The sequence below is a fragment of the Taudactylus pleione genome, unplaced genomic scaffold (genome assembly GCF_031769625.1).
Source record: "Taudactylus pleione unplaced genomic scaffold, aTauple2 ptg000198l, whole genome shotgun sequence".
NCBI lineage: Eukaryota > Metazoa > Chordata > Amphibia > Anura > Myobatrachidae > Taudactylus > Taudactylus pleione.
In genome coordinates this window covers 3,339,138-3,362,658 of record NW_028284600.1, presented here as the reverse complement: position 1 = coordinate 3,362,658, position 23,521 = coordinate 3,339,138, and the positions used below count along the sequence as shown (strand labels likewise).

Here is a 23,521-nt window from a genome sequence, read left to right as displayed (position 1 = left end):
AGCAGCGACAAGCGTGCGTCTGTCTGTTAAAGGGTGGTGACACCCTCAAAGTGTGCTACACAAACAATAAAAATATTCTTCTTCTTTTATCTGTCTATGTGAATTGTGTGGGCTGTAGCCGCACCTGCATCCTTAAAGCAGCAGCGACAAGCGTGCGTCTGTCTGTTAAAGGGTGGTGTAACTCTCAAAGTGCTCCAAAAAATAAAAAACTATTTTTTTTGTGTTTGTGACTTGTGTGCGATGTAGCCGCACTTTGCATCCTCAAAGCAGCAGCGACAAGCGTGCGTCTGTCTGTTAAAGGGTGGTGACACCCTCAAAGTGTGCTACACAAACAATAAAAATATTCTTCTTTTTTCTGTCTTTGTGAATTGTGTGGGCTGTAGCCGCACTTGCATCCTCAAAGCAGCAGCGACAAGCGTGCGTCTGTCTGTTAGAGGGTGGTGTAACCCTCAAAGTGTGCTCCACAAACAATAAAAATATTCTTTTTTTTTTCTGTCTTTGTGAATTGTGTGGGCTGTAGCCGCACTTGAATCCTCAAAGCAGCAGCGACAAGCGTGCGTCTGTCTGTTAAAGGATTACATCGGTGACAGCATCCAAGTAGGCATGTCAGACAGTCCGTACCTGTACTGGCAGGAAAAAGAAGCAATTTGGAGGTCCCTGTACAAACTGGCTCTATTTTACCTGAGTTGCCCCCCCTCCAGTGTGTACTCCGAAAGAGTGTTTAGTGCAGCCGGGAACCTTGTTAGCGAAAGGCGTAGGAGGTTGCTTCCACAAAATGTGGAGAAGATGATGTTCATAAAATGAATGATCAACTCTTCCAGGGAGACCAGCCTCCAGAACGTACAGAGGGACCTGTGGTTCCAGCAGGGACGAATTAATACTCTGTGAGGATGAGGATGTACATAACACTGAAGAGGGTGAGGAATCTGTGGATGAGGAGGATGAGGACGACTTCTTGCCTCCGTAGAGCCAGTTTGTGCAGGGACAGATTAATTGCCAGCTTGTTTTGTGGGGGCCCAAACGAACCAATCATTTCAGCCACAGTTGTGTGGCAGACCCTGGCGCTGAAATGATTGGTTTGTTAAAGTGTGCATGTCCTGTTTATACAACATAAGGGTGGGTGGGAGGGCCCAAGGACAATTCCATCTTGCACCTCTTTTTTTTCTTTGCATTATGTACAGTTTGGGGCCTAGTTTTTCAATGCCATCCTGTCTGCCACTGCAGTTTCACGCCTAGATGGGTCACGTGTTTGTGCCGCCCACTCGTGTCGCTTAGCATAGTCATCCAGCTACCTCGGTGCAACCTTTTGGACATAAAAACACTATTGTGAGGTGTGAGGTATTCAGAATAGACTGGAAATGAGTGGAAATTAAGGTTATTGAGGTTAATAATAGCATAGGAGCAGAAAAACCTACAAATTCTGTGATTTTAGCTGTTTTTATGCTTTTTTTCAAAAAAATACAGATCCAAAACACAAAACCCAGAACCCAAAACACGGAAGGGTGGTTTTGGCAAAACCAATCCAGATCCAAAACACGAAGAAAGATCCAGATCCAAAACCAAAACACAAAACACGAAAAGTGGCCGGTGCACACCCCTAATATATATATATATTTGTGCTTATCTGTAGTTCTTAATACATCTTTCATGTTACCCACGAAGGAATCTTCTTGTACAAGTGAGGAGATGGATAAGAAAATATTTGCACCAGTTCTTTAAATCAATTGTTCCTCTTAAGCTGGCCATACACCTACACGACCAGCATAAGATCCGATTCATGATACGATTTCCCTTCGATTCCCCGGAGCTCCCTGGCAGTCCTGGCAGCATGTTTGTTGTGTTTCTTTAGCACACGATCTGTCATAAGATCGATCCTGTGTCTCACAGGCTCATAAAGGAAACAGTAATTGAAATGACTTGAATTGCCGCACGATGGATCTGCCGCACGATGGATCGCACAAACAAAATAAACGGCACGATCTGCACACGATACGATGGAACATATGGGCTGCACATCTGATCATAAGATTCAATTATAGGAGCTGCGGGAGTGCGCATCGGATCTTATTTTACTAAAATAATACACGATTTTCACAAGATCCATCTTATGAATCATCGAAAATTGGGCAGTCGGCCCGAAATCGTGCAGGTGTATGGCCAGCATTATAGAATAGTTTATGGATTAATGTCTTTTAAAATTTCTTCAGATCCTGGAATTAGGCTCTTCCACTTGACAACACCCAAAAAAGGCCACTTATTGTGTAGTGTTTTAGATTTTGTATTATATAAAATATAATTAATAGAAAATACTGTATGCTTGCATAGCATGCATAGCAATATGACCCCACTTGTGATGTGATGTTACATGGCTCCCTGTCCTACCCTCATTTGGGGGCGTGAGATCTTGACCTTGGCATCACCAATGATACTACAATAGGCAAATCCAAGAGAGCGCTTGTTCCAGATTGACAGTATATGTTATCAGAGAATTTTTATTGTTGATTTGGGACGATTTTAGACCTGATCAGCACTGCATTCATATCATTGGTACCATTAATCTGATACTTTCAAAACAATATACTGTAGGTCCTTACTATTGGAGTTCCATGGACTTATATAGTCCTAATTGCATTGTCTTACAATAACAAATTCGTATATGGGCAACATTGCATCACAAACATAAACTAAAGAGCCTAGCGGTCTGTATTAACCGTTTATTGTGAGCTGTATATAATCTTAATGGTCACATTACAGCTGAGTTTGACACCATGTATAGGGGAAGATGTTTTATTAATCAAACTAATCATGTGAAAATGACGACTTTTTGGAGGACTTTTTACCGGAATGTAACAAAGGGAATTCATATTGGAAAAGTGTATGTTCAGCGATAAGCAAAAAAAGCAGAAAAATGGCCTTAGAATAAGGCCACGAAAAACATCTATAGCAAAGGTGATTAACATTTAATAAGCTTACGTTTTTTTTGACTATTGCAGAGCTATTATATTGTAAAATAAGTTATGGACATGGTACAGAATTCTTTTACAGCACCAACTGGAGACAATAAACTATATGAAAATGGACTGACCTATGGGCCATTCTTAAATTTTATATGTTTATTTGGGAAAAACATTTTTCATTAATTTTATTGATGCAAGTGGGTATGACAAGTACAGTAATAAATGAAAGTTATCAAATTATTATTTTAAAATGGATAGTAACTAGTAGGTCAAAGGCAACATGTGGCACTCCAGCTACTATGGAACTACACATACCAGCATACCCTGCCACAAATATGCCATTCCCCAGTGCACCTTCATGAAATTACCTACTGTAATTTGTCATCTAAAAATGGCAAAATCTAAAACGATCAGACATTGGACCTCATTCAGAGGCGGTCGCAAGAAGCGATCGCTCTCTCTGAATGAGGGTGGGCGCTTCTTTTTTTTTTGTTGCGGACTCCTGGTCGCAAGCTAAGCTGTGGGTTACCACCCACAGCTTAGCTAGCGACCAGGGTGATGGTCGCGATGGTGATCACCATCGCGACCATCGGGACTTGCGACCAGACCCTAAGGTTGGGTGTGGGCACACGCAAGCCCCAGGGAGCTTTCTGCTCTGATGGAGCAAGAAGCTCCTCACTGACATCACTGATGATGTCAGTGCAGCCGCCCACAAAACGGCAGGCGTTCGTTAGGGAACACCTCCGTTTTGGAAACCACACCACCAGCCAGCCTACAAAAAGGGGCGAGCTGTCGATCAACATCGACAGCCACCCCTTTTGTAGTGAGCTCCGGAGCGAGAGAGTTTCTCTCTTGCTCCGGGGCTTGCGTACGCGCAGTGCGGCCGCTGCTCGTGCGCAGGGCTACCCATCGACCCGGTTGCAAGCACATCAGTACTTGCGACCGGATCTGAATGACCCCCATTATTTTGAGGCGTAGACTCAACCTAGGGGCTGTGATTAGGGGCTCTATTTACTACAATCCGCATATTGAATGCAGATTGTAGTGTGATATTAACAACTGAATTCGCATTACGAATTCAGGCAATATCACAGGGATTTACCACAAATCCCTTGCAGGGACAGAGCATGCGAAAAAGCTCTGTCCCTGCGAATCCCATCCACACACTAGTCACGGTATTTTCGGAAAAAATACAGTGACAAAGTACCGGCGCATGTGCCGACTGGCCGTCCCTGCTACCCCCTTGGTGCTAAGCCCCGCCGCCCACAAATGCAGCCCCCCCTTAATTATACTTACCTGCATGATCCGGGCCTTTGGTGATGTCCTCCATGTCCTCCGGTCAGGTGATATCTCATACTGCACTGGGACCCGATCACCTGATGACCGGGCCGCAGTGCACTATGGGAGACCAGCTGACTGGAGGGAGGACATCACCTGGAGCCCCGATCACCGGTCCCTGTTAATTTTTTTTTTACTTTTTTTTTTGTATGAGCGATCGGCTTGCGGTCTGTTTAGACCACACAGCTGATTACTGGGACCGACTCCTGCCTCTGCTCTCTCCGTTAGAGCGGAGCAGGAGTCCGGTAACCGGGGGAGACCCTGGATAATGCCACCTCCAGGTGGCGTTATTATCACAGGGCCTCTCTAGGTATTTTTTTCACATTTTATTTTTAGTAACTCTGGTCGGATCACATTTCCCATTACAACACCCTTTTTCACTTTATTTTTAGTCAAAATAATGTTAATAAATAGAGCCCTAGGTCCTCATTAAAACTGTTACTGGTACTTCTCTACTATTCCTATCCTCTAGGACTCGGGTTCCCAACCACGGTCCTCAATGCACACAAAAGGCCCCCATACATCAGAGATGGATTGCAGCAATTGTGCAATTTGCAATCGATTGTGTATAAAAATCTGCAATGTATGGGCTTCACAGATCGCAGATTGCAACCAAAAAGTGATTGGAATTGTTTAATCAGATTGTCCAACATGTTGGATTCCACAGATCGATTGGGGCTGTAGAGTGCTAGTGTATGGACATGATCAGCAGATTTGCAGACCGTTTCTAGCAAAATGATGGGTCTTTCAAGATTGCCAGATCTGTGTTTGCTGCAATCGATCTGCAAATCACTGAAAAAGATCTGTAGTGTATGGGCGCAGATTGCTCGATTGGGAAATCCTAAGATCGGTCAATAAATCTTCAAATTGATCAATTGTGGTTTTCAGATTGCTGATGTATGGGGGCCTTAACAGTCCAGGATTTAGGGATAGCCATACTTGAGCACAAGTGACTTAATTAGTACCTCAGTTATTTTGATTTAACCATCTGTCCAATATCATGGATCTCACTAAAATCAGGACTGTTAGTGTGCCTTGAGGACTGAGGTTGGGAATCATTGCTCTAGGAGCTATTCAGGACCTGATTATTACAAATAACAGATGGTATCATGACAATACATACAATGTTGCTCTGACATATTAAATAATTTAAAAGGATTCCTTCAATTTATCATTTATTCAGTATAAGTATAATTATGATATCCATTTTTAATTGAATAACTACATGCCTTTGCAGAGTCATTTAAACATTGATACGCGTAGCATTTACAGGTGATTTACTGTACTCAACCAGTGGCAGGTCCAGAGGTGGGGCTGCAGAGCAGTCCAAAATTCAAATAGGGGAGCCACACCAACTGCCAGTGAGACCTGACTGGTGTTGTTTTGCAGAGTTTGGAAGGGCAGTTGATGTGGCTCCCCTATTTGAATTTTGGACTGCCCTGCAGACCCATCTCTGGAGCCACCACTGTACTTAACGTAACTAAGAGAGTACAGATATCCATAGAATATTTGTCTTTATTAGATCCCTGATATTTCTACTTTCACCTTCTTCCTTTTTCACTCTATTTGTGTTTAGTAGTTTGCTGCTTTGGAGGTTACTCTTTTTCGTTAAATTGTAGGATTTATCAATATAAGTGCATTTCATGAAAATCTTAAGGTTCTGCATATGTTCATATGTAAATATGAAAACAAATATGCCTGCATTTGGTTTTACCCATAATACACATGGTACCAACTGCAATATGCCTTCTGTTATTACTTACTTAATGCCATATATGAATACAAAACAGAAAAACAATTGTTGTCGGCGTATGGCTCTAACACATTAGTCAGTGGTGCATACCTCCCAACTTCTGAAGACAGGGATGCGGGACCCTTCGCGTGCCGTAGATGCGAGCCTCCGAAAAGGGGGCATGGCTTCCCGAGAATGGGGCGTGGCTTCCAGAGAAGGGGCGGGGCATCTAAGAAACGGGGCAGAGCCACATGGCAACCCCCATTTATGTCACTATAGGGGGCGTGCCCAGCACTCTCCGAGATGCTGGGCAGCCCCCCAGGCTCTCCCTACACTAGTGAACAGATGCCATGCGCATCGGACGGCATCTGTTCACCTTCTGCACACCCGCTGCTCTGCTATGCAGAGCAGCGGGTGTGCTATCCCCAACTTCCCCCCCCCCACCGCGGGACACTGTGGCCCGCGGGTGGGACAGCGGGACAGTCCCATAAAAATGGGACTGTCCCGCTAAATGCGGGACAGTTGGGAGGTATGGTGGTGTAGAACACCAAAAAAAGGAACCCGCTATGTTTTGGGATTTTTATTTCACTGGATCTAGATCCTCCTTAGAAACCAGTTTCTTATTTACAAAGCCTCAAACCACTCATCTCTTCCACAGTACATTTCTAACCTCATCTCTATACAAACTCCCTTACGCCCTCTCTCCGCTCCTCCTCTGCTACTACACCATGGTTACTTGATTCCAAGATTTTGCTTGATGTGTTCTGCTCCTCAACTAGTCAGACTTGCCCCAGATTTCAGCGCACCCTAAAAACACGTTTATTACTATGTACTTAAAGTATAAGATCAGCAATTGTGATTCTTATTGTAAAAAGTTTCTTTGTTACCCTATCCGGCACTGCTGACACTTTGTGGCACCTTATAGAAGTTAATAATAATATATAACGATACTGTTTTATTTTAATTACTTATTTTTTTTACTTTTTTTTTATTGCTAGGTGTGTAGTGTGGACTGGTGACGACAAAGTATTTTTCTTCAACCCTACAATCCAACTGTCAGTGTGGGACAAGCCGATAGATTTAAAGAATCGTGTGGATATAAACAGAATTATCGAGGATCCCCCCCATAAACGCAAATTGGAATCTCCCGCAAGTAAATATTAGATTCTTTAAGAAATTACAGTGTCCAGATAGCAGGCAGAGGAAGAACAAATTGGCTATGCATCACTATTGGACAAAGTCAACAATTAGAAGAATTGTTTTAATGAAGTGTTCAGATAATATGAGTCGTATTAATTAACAAAAGTTTGAAAGAACATCTTTTTAAAGAAATGAATTGTCAGTAACTTACACATTCTGTAATATATGCACTGTAGGACATCACATAATGTGAACTAAAGTTACTCCATATGTATCACAATACTGGGAATGGCTGTGCAAATCCTATTTATTCCAAACTAATTGAATTTGCTTGTTACCCTTTAAGTATCGCATCTGATGAGACAAAAAGCACTTAGACATAGAAAAGAGAATTTCAGTGTAGCCACAGATCTGATGGAAAAGGAAATTCACTGCCAGCAGCCTAAATCAATTTCAGCACATGGACCTGATCCAATATTTCACAATGAACTAAGGCATTGTACTCCTAAAAGTTAAATATTAGCTCATTAGGTACTTTATGTGTGGAAATGGGAATTAGTGCTCTCTTTTGGGATGGAGAAGTCTGGCTTCCAGAAACAAACTATAAAATTGTCATTATGTACGTGTGGTTGTGTATTTAAACATGGAGTTTACACTGGTGTAAAGCACTTCCTTTGTCTCTAGCAGCGAGCAAAAAAGATGGAGCTGTCCCTGAAGATGTTCATGATGAACACAGCACCAAAATAAAGAGAAATAAGTGAGTACATTGTATATGCCAACAGGGGCAAATGTCACTTTTATTTCCACCCTAAGGCAAGAACTAATGCTGCTACCCTTGCCGTACTGCCTCTTGTCACCTTACAACTTTAATTTTAGCTGGTCTTGTCCATACTGTCTGACTTGTTACTAGTGCCCTCTGGGAGAACCTAGAGGGGGAGGACCCAGTGGGTGGTGGGGGGGTTGTGGTGCCATAAATTGTGTCATTGCGTCCCGTTGATTGCCGAGTTTCATGTCATTGTCTAAAAGGGAAAAAAAAAGGACATTTGACATTTGGACAAAAGGGAAAAAAAACAATAACAAATGTTAGAAAATAAGAGATTTGAGTAAAGTTTTGAAAAATATCTTCCTTATTCCACATTTTACCAAAAGGTTTTATGAATTTTGCATTCTGAAAAATAAGGGATAAATTTACTAAAGTGAGAGTTTTTTTTAGAAGTGGAGATGTTGCCCATAGTAACCAATCAGATTCTAGTTATTATCTTCTAGAAGGTGCTAGTTAAATGTTAAGTAGAATCTGATTGGTTGCTATGGGCAACATCTCCACTTCTAAAAACTCTTACTTTAGAAAATATACCCATTTGACTAGTAAATGTTCTAAAACCTGCCCCAACCACACTATATGGCACAATGAACTGGCTGCTGTCATCCCAGCCTTAGTCATAGACTATATTCATTCTGCAAAATTCTGGAACAAGCTCAGTTGCAAAACTGTAGAATGGTGAAATGAATTCAGAAGTCGGAGAGTGTATTGCATATATTTAACACCTCGGGAATCTGTCCTGTTCCAACTCAACAGTGTGACTGTATTTGTGTGAAATTTCACACAGGGTTAGCTCATCTAGTAAATAATCTTCATCCGGTCTGTTGTGGCAGACAGATGAACAGGCTTTGCATCACATGGTTGTTACCTCAGCTGTCAAGTATGACAGTAGTGAATAGACGTAGCTAGACTGGCACGTCAAGGAGGGATGTTTTGTAAAGAGAGCTATTGAGGGACAGTTGTGGGCAGCCTGTTTAGTTATTTTTGAACAAACTTTCTGATCATTGCACAGTTCATGGCCTCATCCGGACTTATCAAAATCAAGCACTGTAAGGTTCAATTACAGAATTGTCTCTTCCAGTCAGAGCTGGTGGAATGGTAGTAGGAGCTCCCAACCCCAATTCTTTCCTTGTGGGGAGCAAGAGGGGCAGCAAGCAGAGTAGGGGGATGTCCGTCCCTGAGATGTTTCTGGCTGCTCCTCTGGGTCCACGACTGCGAGCATGACGCTGTGCAGTGACATCACAAGACAGGAGAATCAGCAGCCAGGCAGCTTCATTGGACAAGGATGAAGTTAAATTTTTACTGCTTCTTCGCTATATATTCCAAGTTGCATAATCCTTTTCTGGGGGTACTGAGCATGCACTTATACTGTATGAGCCTGATTCTGAGCTGGACTGATCTCTGTGCAGGGGCACAAATGGTGAGGATTTTGCCCACAGCGCATGCAAATTTACAAATGTTTTGCTTATTTGTGTCTTGACTAGATCAGTCTTATTGTGAAATTGGATTGTTTGGGTGACAACTGGGCAGAACCGCCCTGTATGGGAGTATCATAGGAGTTTTGTCAGTGTGTATCTATAGCTCTGTGTTTTTCTGAGCCATGCGTATAGGGAAGGGTAGCTTGTTTCTGCCGGATCTCTTACACTTAGCATTGGGTTGGTGTAAGCACCGATACTAATAACAACATATAACACATCAGGGTTCCAAACCCCGTTATCTGACCTGGCATTGCAACTTCACGGCAATTACTGCTCTTGCTGGCCGCTGGAGGCATCTCTGTGTTCCATGCTCACCAACCAGCAGGGTGGCTGGTGACTTGTCATCCTTCGATAGTCCTCTCCCATGTCAGCAAGGCACCTACATCTTGGCCACTATCACCTAACTTTCTAACTAACAACACGGTTCCATTATCCGCTCATCTGGTTCGCTCAGCCTATCAGGGTCAAGGGCGCCGTTTTTAAACCAGCTCTGGCAGTTCATTCATTGCCAGAACAACTTCTCTCCATAAGACCTGCTTCCTGACTCCATGCTCAGTGTGCCTGCATCTGTTCCAGTTTGTTTCTGGTTGTTTGCTATCTCCTGTTGGCATCATTATTCCAGGATGAGCGCTATTCACATCTATTCCAGGCTGAGTACTATGTACAGCAAGTTCTAGCATCCATACCAAGCTGTAGACTATATGCTGCAAGTTCTAGCATCCATCTATCATGCTGTAAGCTACATACAGACAATTCCATCACCTTGTGAGACGTTACATATACTGTAGCTTCATGGCAGCTGCTGTATTTTACAGATGGCTCAGCCACTGAATAGGGCTGATGGCAACAAAATACTGCCTGCTGGATCCTATCTGGGTGGCAGCACTGGCCGCCCCACCAACAATCCAGCTCTGGCTGCCCGCAACTACAGCCACTTTGCATGCAATTCAGAATCAGCCCCATATATGTTCAAAACGGACAAATAATGTACATGTATTTGTGCAAAATGAATAGCTCTATATTCCTGAGTGTTTTGCATTTTCAGAAATGACCTTCAGGGGAGAATTATCTAGCACCAACGTGTAAGTGTGAATATATGCCGCACCTATGGTACAGTACCTCTGGACTCATAGATTTTTGTTTGCAAGCCCATAGGACTGATAATGCGATGTGTTCTGGATTACTTCCAAACCTTACTTGTTATAAAGAGTAATGAAATAATTCACACAAATACAGATACTAAAATAAATGACAATGCTTTTACTTAAAGACAGCTTAATCATACATACATTTTGCCAATGCAGACTTACAACAAAAAACATAAGTTATACCAACAGCAGTAGGAAATACTTGTACAATAAATTTGTGACACCCAGTACAGAACAGCAGCCAGCCAATACTCCATACATACATAACGGCACCGGCACCCCCGAACCTCGTCCTGTGCTCTCTCTTCTGTTCTCCGACTGCCCCCCCCCCCTTCCTCTTTCTCTGGGGAGTTTTAAACTATCATTTTGTCTATACCTCCAATTAATCCAATGAGTACTATTACTTTAATTAATATTCGTACATACCAGGCCCTCATTAGTCATCTGTTCTTTAGTCATAATATTGACAGTATTCTGTGTTATATTTTTGTTCCCATATAGTATTCTAACATAATTGCTCATTTAACCTTCATTTCTGCTTATTGCAGTTAAATGCTACAGTATCTTCAGTTAGGTCATTTGTTTATATAAAAACTGAGACTTGCTGTCAGCTGTTTTGGACATGTTAAAACGTATACATTTTAAACCTATAATTCTTATTGCTAGAACAATGTATATAGCAGTTTAACCTATACATATCTCCGCAGTTAATCACACCTGCAGATAAATAAAACACTAATTTCTACATACTTTTTAATACATAATTTAACATACTTTTAGCTAAGATATCAAACAAGATGGCTACTGCATTAGACACACACTTGCTAACTTTAGAGAGAAAAGGGAAGGCCTTATCTTCTCTAGGCCTGAGGCCATTCGACAAATGTGGCCTTCTGCAACTCACACAACATATATATATTCTCAATCATTTCTATATACTCTAAATTGCAGTGCAAGCAAAGAAGGTGAATTGCTGAAGGAATATGTACGTCCACATATTCCTGCGTTATCAGGACTATAAGCAAAAATGTGAGAGTCCAGAATGAGTTCAAGTGAAAAGGGTCTGCATTCTGATGCTGTTTCCCATATTTATTTTATACGCTGTCACAACGGCAACTCACCCACCTCACATGCAGGTGCGCGATAATCACATCTAATTGAATTCTCTCCTCAGTGTCCGATTGCCAGATCTGTGCAATTTGGTCATCATGTGATCAAGTTTGGCGACAATCAAGGCTAAATTACTATAGCAATGTTTGTGGCCAAATGAAGATTAGGATGAGAGGAAACATTATTTGGGGGTATAGTTATCATTATTCCCCATTTAGCCCATGTTAATTAGGTATGCGACTCACCGTGGGTTGCTTGCTGCGGCAGATACCATACTACTGGAGCATTTCTCTGATGCAGGGACAACTGCTCTGAAATGCAACTTTACAATACCTGCAAGTCCTACCACTGACACTGTCGCCTCTAATTATCAGCGGCAAACTCTTGCACTTCTGGGACTGACCCGGCATAGTTATTGCACATGTGTGTAATGACTTCACACGCGTGCACAAAGAGGGGCCAGCATGAACAGATCCCTCTACACAAATCAGACCTCCTTTCTATAGGAAGGAACGGGACTCTGGAAACTAACGCCAATTAATCTGATGCCTTCTTCCTTGAAAAGTAAGTGAAAAGTAATACTTTCAAATGCTTTAAGGAACGATGAATCGACCACAAATAGTTAAGTTTCAGAGCATTTATATATAAGTGCAGTATGCAGACGTATGATGACCATGATTCTATGAGATGTATAATTTTTGAGTTACATGTATCTTAAGATACACCTTATGTCCATAAGATGTGTGCCGGTTTACTAGTTGATGATGATGACTGACTTGTAGGTGCTCCTCATGCACATAAAAACACAAGCGTTGGAGCCCAGCATATAATGCACTTAGCGATTGTGGCAGAAAAGAATTTAGTGGACACTTAAATGGCTTTTGCATTAAAATATAAATAAATAAAATGAAACACAGACACACACAGCTAGTAGTAGTACCCAATGTCACATCATTAAATTGTGGCTTGTCTACAGTTATCAAGCATTGCCGTTTATCATTCAAGTTGAAGCAAGTAATTAATCTCACTGGCATTAAACCAAGCAGCTATGTGACACTAATGTTCTAATGGGCTTCTTAATTAGATGATCTGAACAAATAAATGAAGACTTGATTTCTATAAACTGCAAAGGGTATGCATAGTTGCCAGGAGCCCCTCTCTTAACATCCTTAAGTGGCACGCATTAATTTGTGCAAGGTATGTGGTTTATTGTTATTCGTTCATATAGACTGTACAATACATATTAAAGGAACCTTAGAGAAGAATTGTGCAAATCCATTTTATACAGTGTGAAACTATACGGAAAAGTGTACTGATAAAAGCGAGAATAAAAGAAAAGTAGAAGCCTATATAAAAACAAATTGCAGCCTCGACACCAGACCGGCAGAGATGGCAAGTCTGCTACAGGCATAGGGGTCCATTTACTGAGCCTTGGATGTAGATAAAGTGAACAGAGATAAGGTACCAGCCAAACAGGAGCTGATTGGATGGTACTTTATCTCAATTCACTTTATCTCCATCCAAGGCTTAGTAAATAGACCCATAGCCTGTGATATTAGATGGCAGTCTTACATGCAGATAAAGTATTTTGTATACATACAGTATATACTGTGGTAATATACGCAGTCCAAATTTTACTCTTGAATCGCTCTGCACTTCTCCCGGAATTGGGAACTTTAAAATACTCTCTACTACACCTACAAACTGATCACTGAAAATCAGTTTGACTCTTCGTCCAAAAACACTGAAGAGGAAATTGGGCCATCATTTATTGGATAAACAATGGGAGAAAATATTTAAAATTGACACATGTGTCCTCACAGAGTATGTTGGTTATTGAGACCCACTTTACGTTACCTGCAACATGGCATACCAGACATGTCCAAGAGTTTTGTGCAACATGTACCCAAGTTTAACGAATACCTGTTGGAGCTGCGGCTGGGCTCATATGTTGTGGGATTGTCATATGATTCAGATATTTTGGGTATGTCATGTCCCTCGGCTTTTGTAGATTTAGATCCGGACCCTTAGAGATAGCTTTGTATGTGGGAGAGTAGTTGAAGCCTTAAGCCTTGTTAGTGCTCCTACTCATTTAGACCACCACTAGAAGGATATGTATGGGTTCTTGTGAAGAAACAGATGGAATTCTGTCTTTTAGGACAATACTGGATAGAGTGCCGAAAGCATGACAGCTATAATTTTTTTACTGTACTCTGGGCCCCATTTACTAACGAGTTTTATCACCAAAACAAGTGATAAATTTCACTTTGTATGATCAATAGTGCTCCAGCCAATCAGCTCCCAACTGTCACTTTTCTAACTGTTGACAGTTGGGAGCTGATTGGCTGGAGCACCATTATCATACACAGTTAAATTTATCACTCGTTTTGGTGAAAAAACTCGTTAGTAAATGAGGCCCTCAGCACTGTATTATTAAGCAGAGACAGGCAGTAACTGTGACCACAGCAAAATGCCTGTAATACTGGTGTCGGCCTGCAGGAGGTGATAATACTGGAGTGCTGCAAAAGTACTGAGAGCAGGATGTAGATCAGGGATGGGGAACCTCAGGCTGGGGGCCGTATAAGGCCCCCGGAATAATTTGGTATGGCCTCAGAGCTTTTTTCTGCTAGCCTCATCTGGCTAGCAGGGTGCGTAGAATGGCATCCTGCAGCCAGAATCTATGCAGCAGTGCTGCCTGGAGCATCCTTAGGAAGCTTCAGATGGTCACATTGCTGCCATTACAGCTCCCCGAAGCATCCTCAGTATGCTCCAGGCATTGCTGTAATTACCGGCTATTGTGACCCCACCCCCGTGTGATGTCACACGGAGGGGGCGTGGCCTGCAAAATGTTATATATATCAAAATGACCCTCACCAGAAAAAAGGTTCCCCACCCCTGATGTAGATAAATGCACCAGAGTGTAGTGGGACACCTGGGTGTGGAGTGCAGAACAGCTCACATGGTAGATGCTTGAGATGAATGCTGACTCAATGAATGCAGGATGCACTTACACACAGGTTATTATTATTATTATTATCCTTTATTTATATGGCGCCACAAGTGTTCTGCAGCGCCTTACATAGTACATAGAACATAGAACTAATAGGTGAACAAGAAACAAGTAACATACAGTACATTACAGTACAGGACAAGGACACAACTTATATACATTGCTGAAATAATGATTAAAGCACTCACAATAAGCTGCCGCGGCGGTCCCGTGTTAGGTGCCCTAATGGGGAGTAGAGAGTAGAAGAAAATGTAAAGAGAAGCACATGAAGGAAGAGGTCCCTGCTCGTGAGAGCTTACATTCTAAGGGGAGGGGCAGACAGACAGGCATGACACAGAAGGGGAAGATGGGAAGGAAAGAGCATGAGGTGGGTTAGGATGAGTGCTGGAAGGCCTTGATGAAGTAGTGGGTCTTGAAAGCCCGTTTGAAGATTTGTAGAGAGGTGGAGAGTCTGATGGGGAGAGGGAGAGCATTCCAAAGGTAGGGAGCAGCACGGGCAAAATCTCGGATGCGGGAGTGGGAGGAAGTAATCAGTTGGCAAGAGAGGCGGCATGCATTAGTTGAGCGAAGTGGGCCGGTGGGAGGGTGAAGGGAGAGAAGGTCAGAAATGTATGCGGGAGAGGATTTGGTGAGGGCTTTGTAGGCGAATGTAAGAACCTTGAATTGGCATCTGAAGGGGAAGGGGAGCCAGTGTAGGGCTTGAAGGAGAGGGGAAGCAGATGTAGAACGTCTGGAGAGGAAGATGAGCCGAGCAGCAGCATTAAGAACCGATTGTAGTGGAGAGAGTTGAGAGACTGGGAGGCCAGCTAGGAGAAAGTTACAGTAGTCCAATCTGGATATGACCAGTGAGTGGATGAGGGTTTTAGTGGCATCCTGGGTGAGGAAGGGTCTAATCCTGGAGATATTTTTTAGGTGAAAACGGCAGGACTGCGAGAGGTGCTGAATGTGCGGTTTAAACGAGAGGGAGGAGTCTAGGATAACTCCAAGACAGCGCACTTTGGGGCTAGAGGAGATAGTTGTGCCATCAATAGATAATGAAATTGTGGAAAGTGATGTAGTGGAAGAGGGTGGGAAGATGATCAGCTCAGTCTTAGACATGTTAAGTTTAAGAAAGCGCTGGGACATCCACAAAGAGACAGCAGAGAGACAGTTGGAGATACGGTTAAGGAGCTCAGGGGTGAGCTCAGGGGTGGAAAGGTAAATTTGAGTATCATCTGCATAGAGATGATATTGGAGGTCAAAGGAGTTAATGAGTTCACCCAAAGAGGATGTATATAGGGAGAAAAGGAGAGGTCCAAGAACAGAACCTTGGGGAACTCCTACCTTCAGTGGAAGTGGAGGGGAAGAGGAGTCATGAGAGGACACAGTGAAGGAACGATCAGAGAGGTAGGAGGAAAGCCAGGAGAGGGCAGTGTCATGTAGACCGAGAGAGTAAAGGATTTGCAGGAGGAGAGGGTGGTCTACAGTGTCAAATGCAGCAGAGAGGTCAAGGAGAATGAGCAGAGAGTAGTGGCCCTTGGATTTGGCAGCAAGGAGGTCGTTGCTGACTTTCGTGAGGGCAGTTTCAGTGGAGTGGAGAGATCGGAAGCCAGATTGAAATGAGTCAAGGAGGGAGTGGGAAGAAAGAAAGGTGGTAAGGCGGTTGTAGACAATACGCTCAAGGAGTTTGGAAGCAAAAGGGAGAAGTGAGATGGGTCGATAGTTGGAAAGTATGTTAGGATCAAGGGTAGGTTTTTTTAAGAATGGGGGAGACAAGAGCATGTTTGAATGCAGAAGGGACAGTGCCAGATGATAGGGAGAGATTAAGGAGGTGAGCCAGATGGGAACAGGCAGAAGGAGACAGGTGGGAGAGGAGACGGGAAGGGATAGGGTCAAGAGTGGAGGTGGAAGGGGGGGAGGACCGGATGAGGGCCATGACTTCCTCTCCAGAAGCAGGCGAGAAGGATATCAGAGTTGGTGAGACAGAAGGGGAGGGGTGGTAAGGGCAAGGAGGGGGAGGAGTGCTGAGGGTCTGATGGGATATGATGTCCTCACGTATTCAGTCAATTTTAGATGTAAAGTAGGTGGCAAAGTCGAGGGCAGAGAGCGAGGAGGGAAGGCAAGGAGGGGAAGGGCAGAGTAGGGAGTTGAAAGTGGCAAAGAGACGCCGGGGGTTTGAGGACTGGGAGGAGATGAGGTTCTTGAAATATGTTTGTTTGGAGAGAGACAAGGCAGCACTGTAGGAAGAGAGAATAAATTTGAAATGGAGGAAGTCAGCCTTAGAGCGTGACTTTCTCCACTGACGCTCTGCAATTCTTGAACACTTTTGTAGGTATCTGGTGCATTTGGAATGTCAGGGTTGTGGTGTGGATCTGCGAGGGTGAGTGGTTATTGCTGGAGCAACAGAATCAAGAGCAGAAGTAAGGGAGGAATTGTACAGGGAAGTAGCTTGTTCAGGACAGGAGAGAGAAATGATAGGGGAGAGAAGAGAGTCCAGCAGGGAGGAAAAGGCAACAGTGTCAATAGCCTCAATATTACGCTTAGTAATTGTAGCTTTAGGAGTTAGAGGAGGGGAAGGAGAGAGGGATAGGTTAAAAGAGAGAAGGTGATGGTCAGAGAGGGGGAATGGGCAATTGGAGTAATCAGAAATATCACAACGGTGCGTAAAGACCAGGTCAAGTGAGTGCCCACTCAAATGGGAGGGTGAGGAGGTCCATTGGGCGAGACCAAATGAAGAGGTGAGGGTATGGAGTTTAGCTGCAGAGGATTCTGTGGGAATGTCAATAGGAATATTAAAATCACCTAGGATAATGGAGGGAAGGTCTGAGGAGAGAAAGTGAGGGAGCCAGGAAGCGAAGTTGTCAAGGAATTTGGAGGGAGAGCCAGGGGGACGGTAAATGACAGCTACTCTGAGGTTTACTGGTTGGAAGAGGCGTATAGCATGAACCTCAAATGTGGGGAATGTAAGGGATGGTTCAGAGGGTATTAGCTGGTAGGAGTAACTGGTGGCTAGAAGGACCCCAACACCACCACCATGGCGACCCCCAGGCCGGGGGGTGTGGGAGAAGGCGAGGCCCCCAGAGGATAGAGCAGCAGGAGAAGTGGTGTCAGAGGGTGAGATCCAAGTTTCAGTGATGGCTAGGAGATTCAGAGAGTTGGAGATAAAAAGGTCATGGGTGGGGACCAGTTTATTACAGACTGACCTGGCATTCCAGAGGGCACAGGATAGAGAGATAGCATTTGTGGGGGAGATGTGAATAAGATTATCCGGGTTGCTGTAACGTGGAGGTAAGCTCAATTTGGAGGACCGATATGAAGCGAGTTTAGTGATGGTGCGGGCAACCTGAGCTAGAAAGGGAATATGTAGGAGGTGGGTAGGGAGAGAGATGTGGATGGCAGTGGGGTGAAGTGACAGGGAGAGGAGTGTAGGAGGAGGGTTTGGTGGTGGGGTAGTAGGACAGAGGGGGGGTAGAACAGGAAGAAAGTGGAGTAAAGGGAGAGGAGTGAAGAGTAGGCAGACAGAGGAGGGGGGAGAAGGGAAGGAGGAGGTGGAAGAGATAAGGAGGAAAGGATAAAGGTGGAAGCAGGGGGCAGAATAGAGGATTAGGTAGAGACTGAGTGAAGGAGGGAGTTGACAAAAACCTTGTCATGGTGTTTATAGGTAAACAAGAGGAATGAAATTTGGAAATATAAATGAGGTATGAGTGCAAGAGATTTGTAGGAATGCAAGTGAAAAAAAAAAACAGTGATGTATCAAAAAACAGTGTATCAATATGTATGCAGATTAACAAGATTGTTATAGGGAGGATTAAAAGTGGGGTTCAAATGTGTGCAGAATAAGAAAAATAATGCAGAATGTAAGCAGATAGAGGATGTGAGGCTATGCAAGAGAGCTGAGATAAAGGACAGTGGGCCTGATTCAGACCCACTCGCGAGCGGCTGTCCACTCGCAAGTGGGTCGATGTTATGCACTGAGCATGCGCACGACGGAGGGAGCTCCGTCGTGCGCATGCGCCAGACGCGACGAGCGAAGGAAAGTCCTTCGCTCGTTGTGTCCGATCAAAGGGGGCGTGCTGTCAATGTTGATTGACAGCACGCCCCCTTTGGGGGGTGTGCCGGGGGCGTGCCTCCCTGATGGGGGCGTTCCCACGGGAACGCCTCCCGTCAGAAGCCGGCCCACTGACATCACTAGTGATGTCAGTGGGAGTGATTTTGGCTCTGATAGAGCCAAAATCACTCCGGAGCTTGCGGTTGAAAACCTCAACCGCAGGCTCCGGCTCGCAAATTCGATGGTCGCGATGGTCTCGACCATCGCGGCCATCACAAAGCACGCTCGTATAGCCTGTGGGTGGTGACCCACAGCTATACGAGCGTCCAGGAGGACGCTCCATGAAAATGGAGCCCGGCCCTCATTCAGAGCGTGCGCTCTGCTCAGAGCGTACGGCTCTGAATGAGGGCCAGTGTTTCAAAGTAGATAGATGTAAACTGACATGGCAAAAAGTACGATAAGCATTGAATTGTATGCGAGAATCAGAAGGCCAGCATTATGAATAGCAATAGAAGTGTTCTTGCCGTGATTGTACAGGGAGTCTAGTTGTAGTCTGAGTCTTTAGATTGTTGAGGTTTGTTGCTTGATGGATCTTTTCTCCTTCTGTTTCTCCTCGGTTTAATGCAGGTCTAACGCTAGTTATGCACTTAAAAAACTGCATTTAGAAAAGCTGCACCCAGCCAAGGCTTTAGCAGCCAAACTATTGACACTTTAAACAGAGATGCAGGCAAGTGTGGACACTAATTAATGAAAACCCCCAATTTGCCAGCCAGAGAAAGCTAGCAATAAAGATGGCTTAAGTCAGCAATGACCACATACCATACATCTAAGGCTAAATGTGTGCAGAATAAGAAAAATAATGCAGAATGTAAGCAGATAGAGGATGTGAGGCTATGCAAGAGAGCTGAGATAAAGGACAGTGGGCCTGATTCAGACCCACTCGCGAGCGGCTGTCCGCTCGCAAGTGGGTCGATGTTATGCACTGAGCATGCGCACGACGGAGGGAGCTCCGTCGTGCGCATGCGCCAGACGCGACGAGCGAAGGAAAGTCCTTCGCTCGTTGTGTCCGATCAAAGGGGGCGTGCTGTCAATGTTGATTGACAGCACGCCCCCTTTGGTGGGCGTGCCTCCCTGACGGGGGCGTTCCCACGGGAACGCCTCCCGTCAGAAGCCGGCCCACTGACATCACTAGTGATGTCAGTGGGAGTGATTTTGGCTCTGATAGAGCCAAAATCACTCCGGAGCTTGCGGTTGAAAACCTCAACCGCAGGCTCCGGCTCGCAAATTCGATGGTCGCGATGGTCTCGACCATCGCGGCCATCACAAAGCACGCTCGTATAGCCTGTGGGTGGTGACCCACAGCTATACGAGCGTCCAGGAGGACGCTCCATGAAAATGGAGCCCGGCCCTGAATGAGGGCCAGTGTTTCAAAGTAGATAGATGTAAACTGACATGGCAAAAAGTACGATAAGCATTGAATTGTATGCGAGAATCAGAAGGCCAGCATTATGAATAGCAATAGAAGTGTTCTTGCCGTGATTGTACAGGGAGTCTAGTTGTAGTCTGAGTCTTTAGATTGTTGAGGTTTGTTGCTTGATGGATCTTTTCTCCTTCTGTTTCTCCTCGGTTTAATGCAGGTCTAACGCTAGTTATGCACTTAAAACACTGCATTTAGAAAAGCTGCACCCAGCCAAGGCTTTAGCAGCCAAACTATTGACACTTTAAACAGAGATGCAGGCAAGTGTGGACACTAATTAATGAAAACCCCCAATTGGCCAGCCAGAGAAAGCTAGCAATAAAGATAGCTTAAGTCAGCAATGACCACATACCATACATCTAAGGCTACAAATAAATCAAGCATTCATTTTAGTCAATAGACTGAGAGAATCCTTAAAACAATTTAACTATTTCAAATCATAAGGCATTAGAAACTATAGCATAAGGATTCAGTAAAGAATAAGCTAGCTACCTATGATTATAATTAATAAAGGTGGCACAGGAGGTGAGAAACTTTGCAGTCACAGTCAACTTCAGTTACCTATGATTATAATTAATAAAGGAGGCAGAGGAGGTGAGAAACTTTGCAGTCACAGTCAACTTCAGTTACCTATGATTATAATTAATAAAGGAGGCAGAGGAGGTGAGAAACTTTGCAGTCACAGTCAACTTCAGTTACTTGTAGATAGGTAGCTGGAGATTGAGGCCCTAATTCAGAGCCGGACGCTCTGACAGAGCGCTCGCTCTGAATCAGGGCCGTCCTTCCTGATTTTAGAGCTGCCTCCTAGCCGCTCGCATAGCTGTGGGTGACCACTCACAGCTATAGCAAGCTGCCAAAAAGATGGTCGCGATGGTCAAGACCATCGCAACCATCGGGCTTGCGACGAGACCCTCGTGGTAAGGTCTCGTCTTCCACAAGCCCTGGAGTGCTTTTGGCTCTATCAGAGCCGAAAGCACTCCCACTGACATCACTTGTGATGTCAATGGGGCCGGCCCCAGACGGTAGGCGTTCCCATCACGGTGCTTTCACTCACCATCGACAGCTTGCCCCCTTTGTAGTGAGACCCATAGCGACAGCTTGCCCGTGGGAACGCCTTCCGCCTGGGGCCGGCCCCACTGACATCACAAGTGATGTCAGTGGGAGTGCTTTTGGCTCTGATAGAGCCAAAAGCACTCCAGGGTTTGCGGCAACGAGACCCTACCGCAAGGGTCTCGTCGCAAGCCCGATGGTCGCGATGGTCTTGACCATCGCGACCATCATTTTGGCCGCTCGCTATAGCTGTGGAGGCCGCTCTTAAATTCAGAAGGCCAGCCCTGATTCAGAGCGAGCGCTCTGTCAGAGCGTCCGGCTCTGAATCAGGGCCAAAGCTGGAAGCCATTGCAGCCAGTAGACTGCTCTCAGGTATTAGAGTGTTGTTCTGGCAATGAGCTGGACACAGGAGATGGTTTAAATAGGGCGCTACCCAGTGGCAAATTCAGGATTTTGAAAGGGGGCTTCCAATACTGGGTTACAAAACCAATGGCAAAAAATCTAACCACATACAGGCAGCACTCCTCGGGTACTCAATAATCAATAATCCAAGCTTGGTAATCCATTACTGTGCAACATTTCAGATTAATTTATTACATATTTCATCAATGCTTTGACGAAATATGTAATAATTACATCTGAGATGTTGCACAGTAATAGATTAACAAGCTTGAATTATTGATTATTGAGTACCCGAGGAGCGCTGCCTGTATGTGATTGTATGTTCAAGACTGAGCGGTCTGCTTAGTGCTTAGGATCTGCACCCCGGCTGTTGAACTTTATTATTTGGAGTGCCGTCTACTTGTCTATATTTATGTGGAACTTTTCAGCCCCTCGAAGAAATAAAAAGGAGGCACTGCAGTGACATATACACGCACACAGAGACACACACTGACAAAGCCTAAACACACACTGACACAGACACACATTGACACAGACACACACACACTGACAAAGCCTAAACGCACACAGACAGTGGCGTATCTATAATGGGTGCAGTGTGTGCGGGACACATGGGCCCCCGGGTCCAAACACTGCACCCATTTTTTTTTAAACTTACCTGTCCGTGGTCCCGCGTTGAGTGTCAGCGCTGCGCAGAACACCGGAAAATGGCCACCGCGGTCTTTTCCGGCGTTCTGCGCATGCGCAGTAGATACCGGGCACACTCTAGTGCCCGGAGTCTGCTAAGGCTCCGGTGGCTGGCCAGCCGCGTCAGTCAGCTGCCAGCCACCAGAGAGAGGAGGGGGCCCCGCACGATGAGTGCACACGGGCCCCCTCCTCTCTTAAGACACCCCTGCACACAGACACATACACACTGACACAGACACATAGACTGCACTGACAAAGCCTATACACACACACACTGACACACAAACTGCAGTGACAAAGCCTATACACACACAGACACACACACACTGACAAAGTCTACACACACTGATACAGACACACGCACTGACACAGACACAGACACACACACACTGACAAAGCCTATACACACACACACACACACACACAGACTGACACACACTGACAAAGCCTAGACACACACATACACACTGACAAAGCCGACACACACACTGAAATACACACTGACGCAAACACACATCTCACTTAATAACACAGATCAGCCATTTAAATATAGTGCTGCCATGGCTTATTAAAGATCACCCCCACTCCCCCCACATGTAATACATTACACCCACCTGTGTTGCGGCTCTGTGAGAGAGCGCGGGTCACTGTCACCCAGCAGGATCCGATCTCTCAGCCTCCCACAATGCCTGTGCGTGGTGCCCCATGGGAACTGCCCGGGAGGAGCTGTGTGCAACTGTTGCAGCTCCCCCTACAGCCAGCTCAGCCAGGAACAGTTGCCGGCTCAGGTCTCTTTACAAAAAATAAAATAAAAAATACATTGTTAAGCTGTGCTGCGATGGAGTGGCAGGCAGGGGGGGTTTCTAGGTACTCGGAACCCCCCCCTGCGTGCGCATATGCTACCAGTGCCTATTGGCCGTGCGCATATGCTACCAGTGCCTATTGGCTGTGAAACGCAGTACAAAGAATGGAAGGTCCTGCTACCACATAATTATATATATATATATATATACTGTATATATATATATATATATATATATATATATATATATATTTAATTATGTGGATGCAGGACCTTCCATTCTTTTGTACTCCATTTCCTCTTCCCCTTTCCGTTTTTTTCCCTTTTATTAATGTCTACCCAT

The 23,521-nt window shown here is 44.7% G+C and overlaps 1 protein-coding gene across 2 annotated transcripts in view; it reads left to right on the top strand.

The window, feature by feature from the left end:
• The window catches only part of TCERG1L (transcription elongation regulator 1 like), a 325,549-nt gene that overhangs the window by 272,815 nt on the left and 29,213 nt on the right, over positions 1–23,521 (top strand). Inside the window, exons 9-10 of one of the 2 annotated variants that reach the window (XM_088476871.1) lie at positions 7,026–7,180; positions 7,855–7,924. In XM_088476871.1, coding sequence (XP_088332997.1) covers positions 7,026–7,180; positions 7,855–7,924 — 225 coding nt within the window. Of the gene's footprint in view, positions 1–7,025; positions 7,181–7,851; positions 7,925–23,521 lie in introns of both variants that reach the window. The other variant, XM_088476870.1, reaches the window with a different exon arrangement.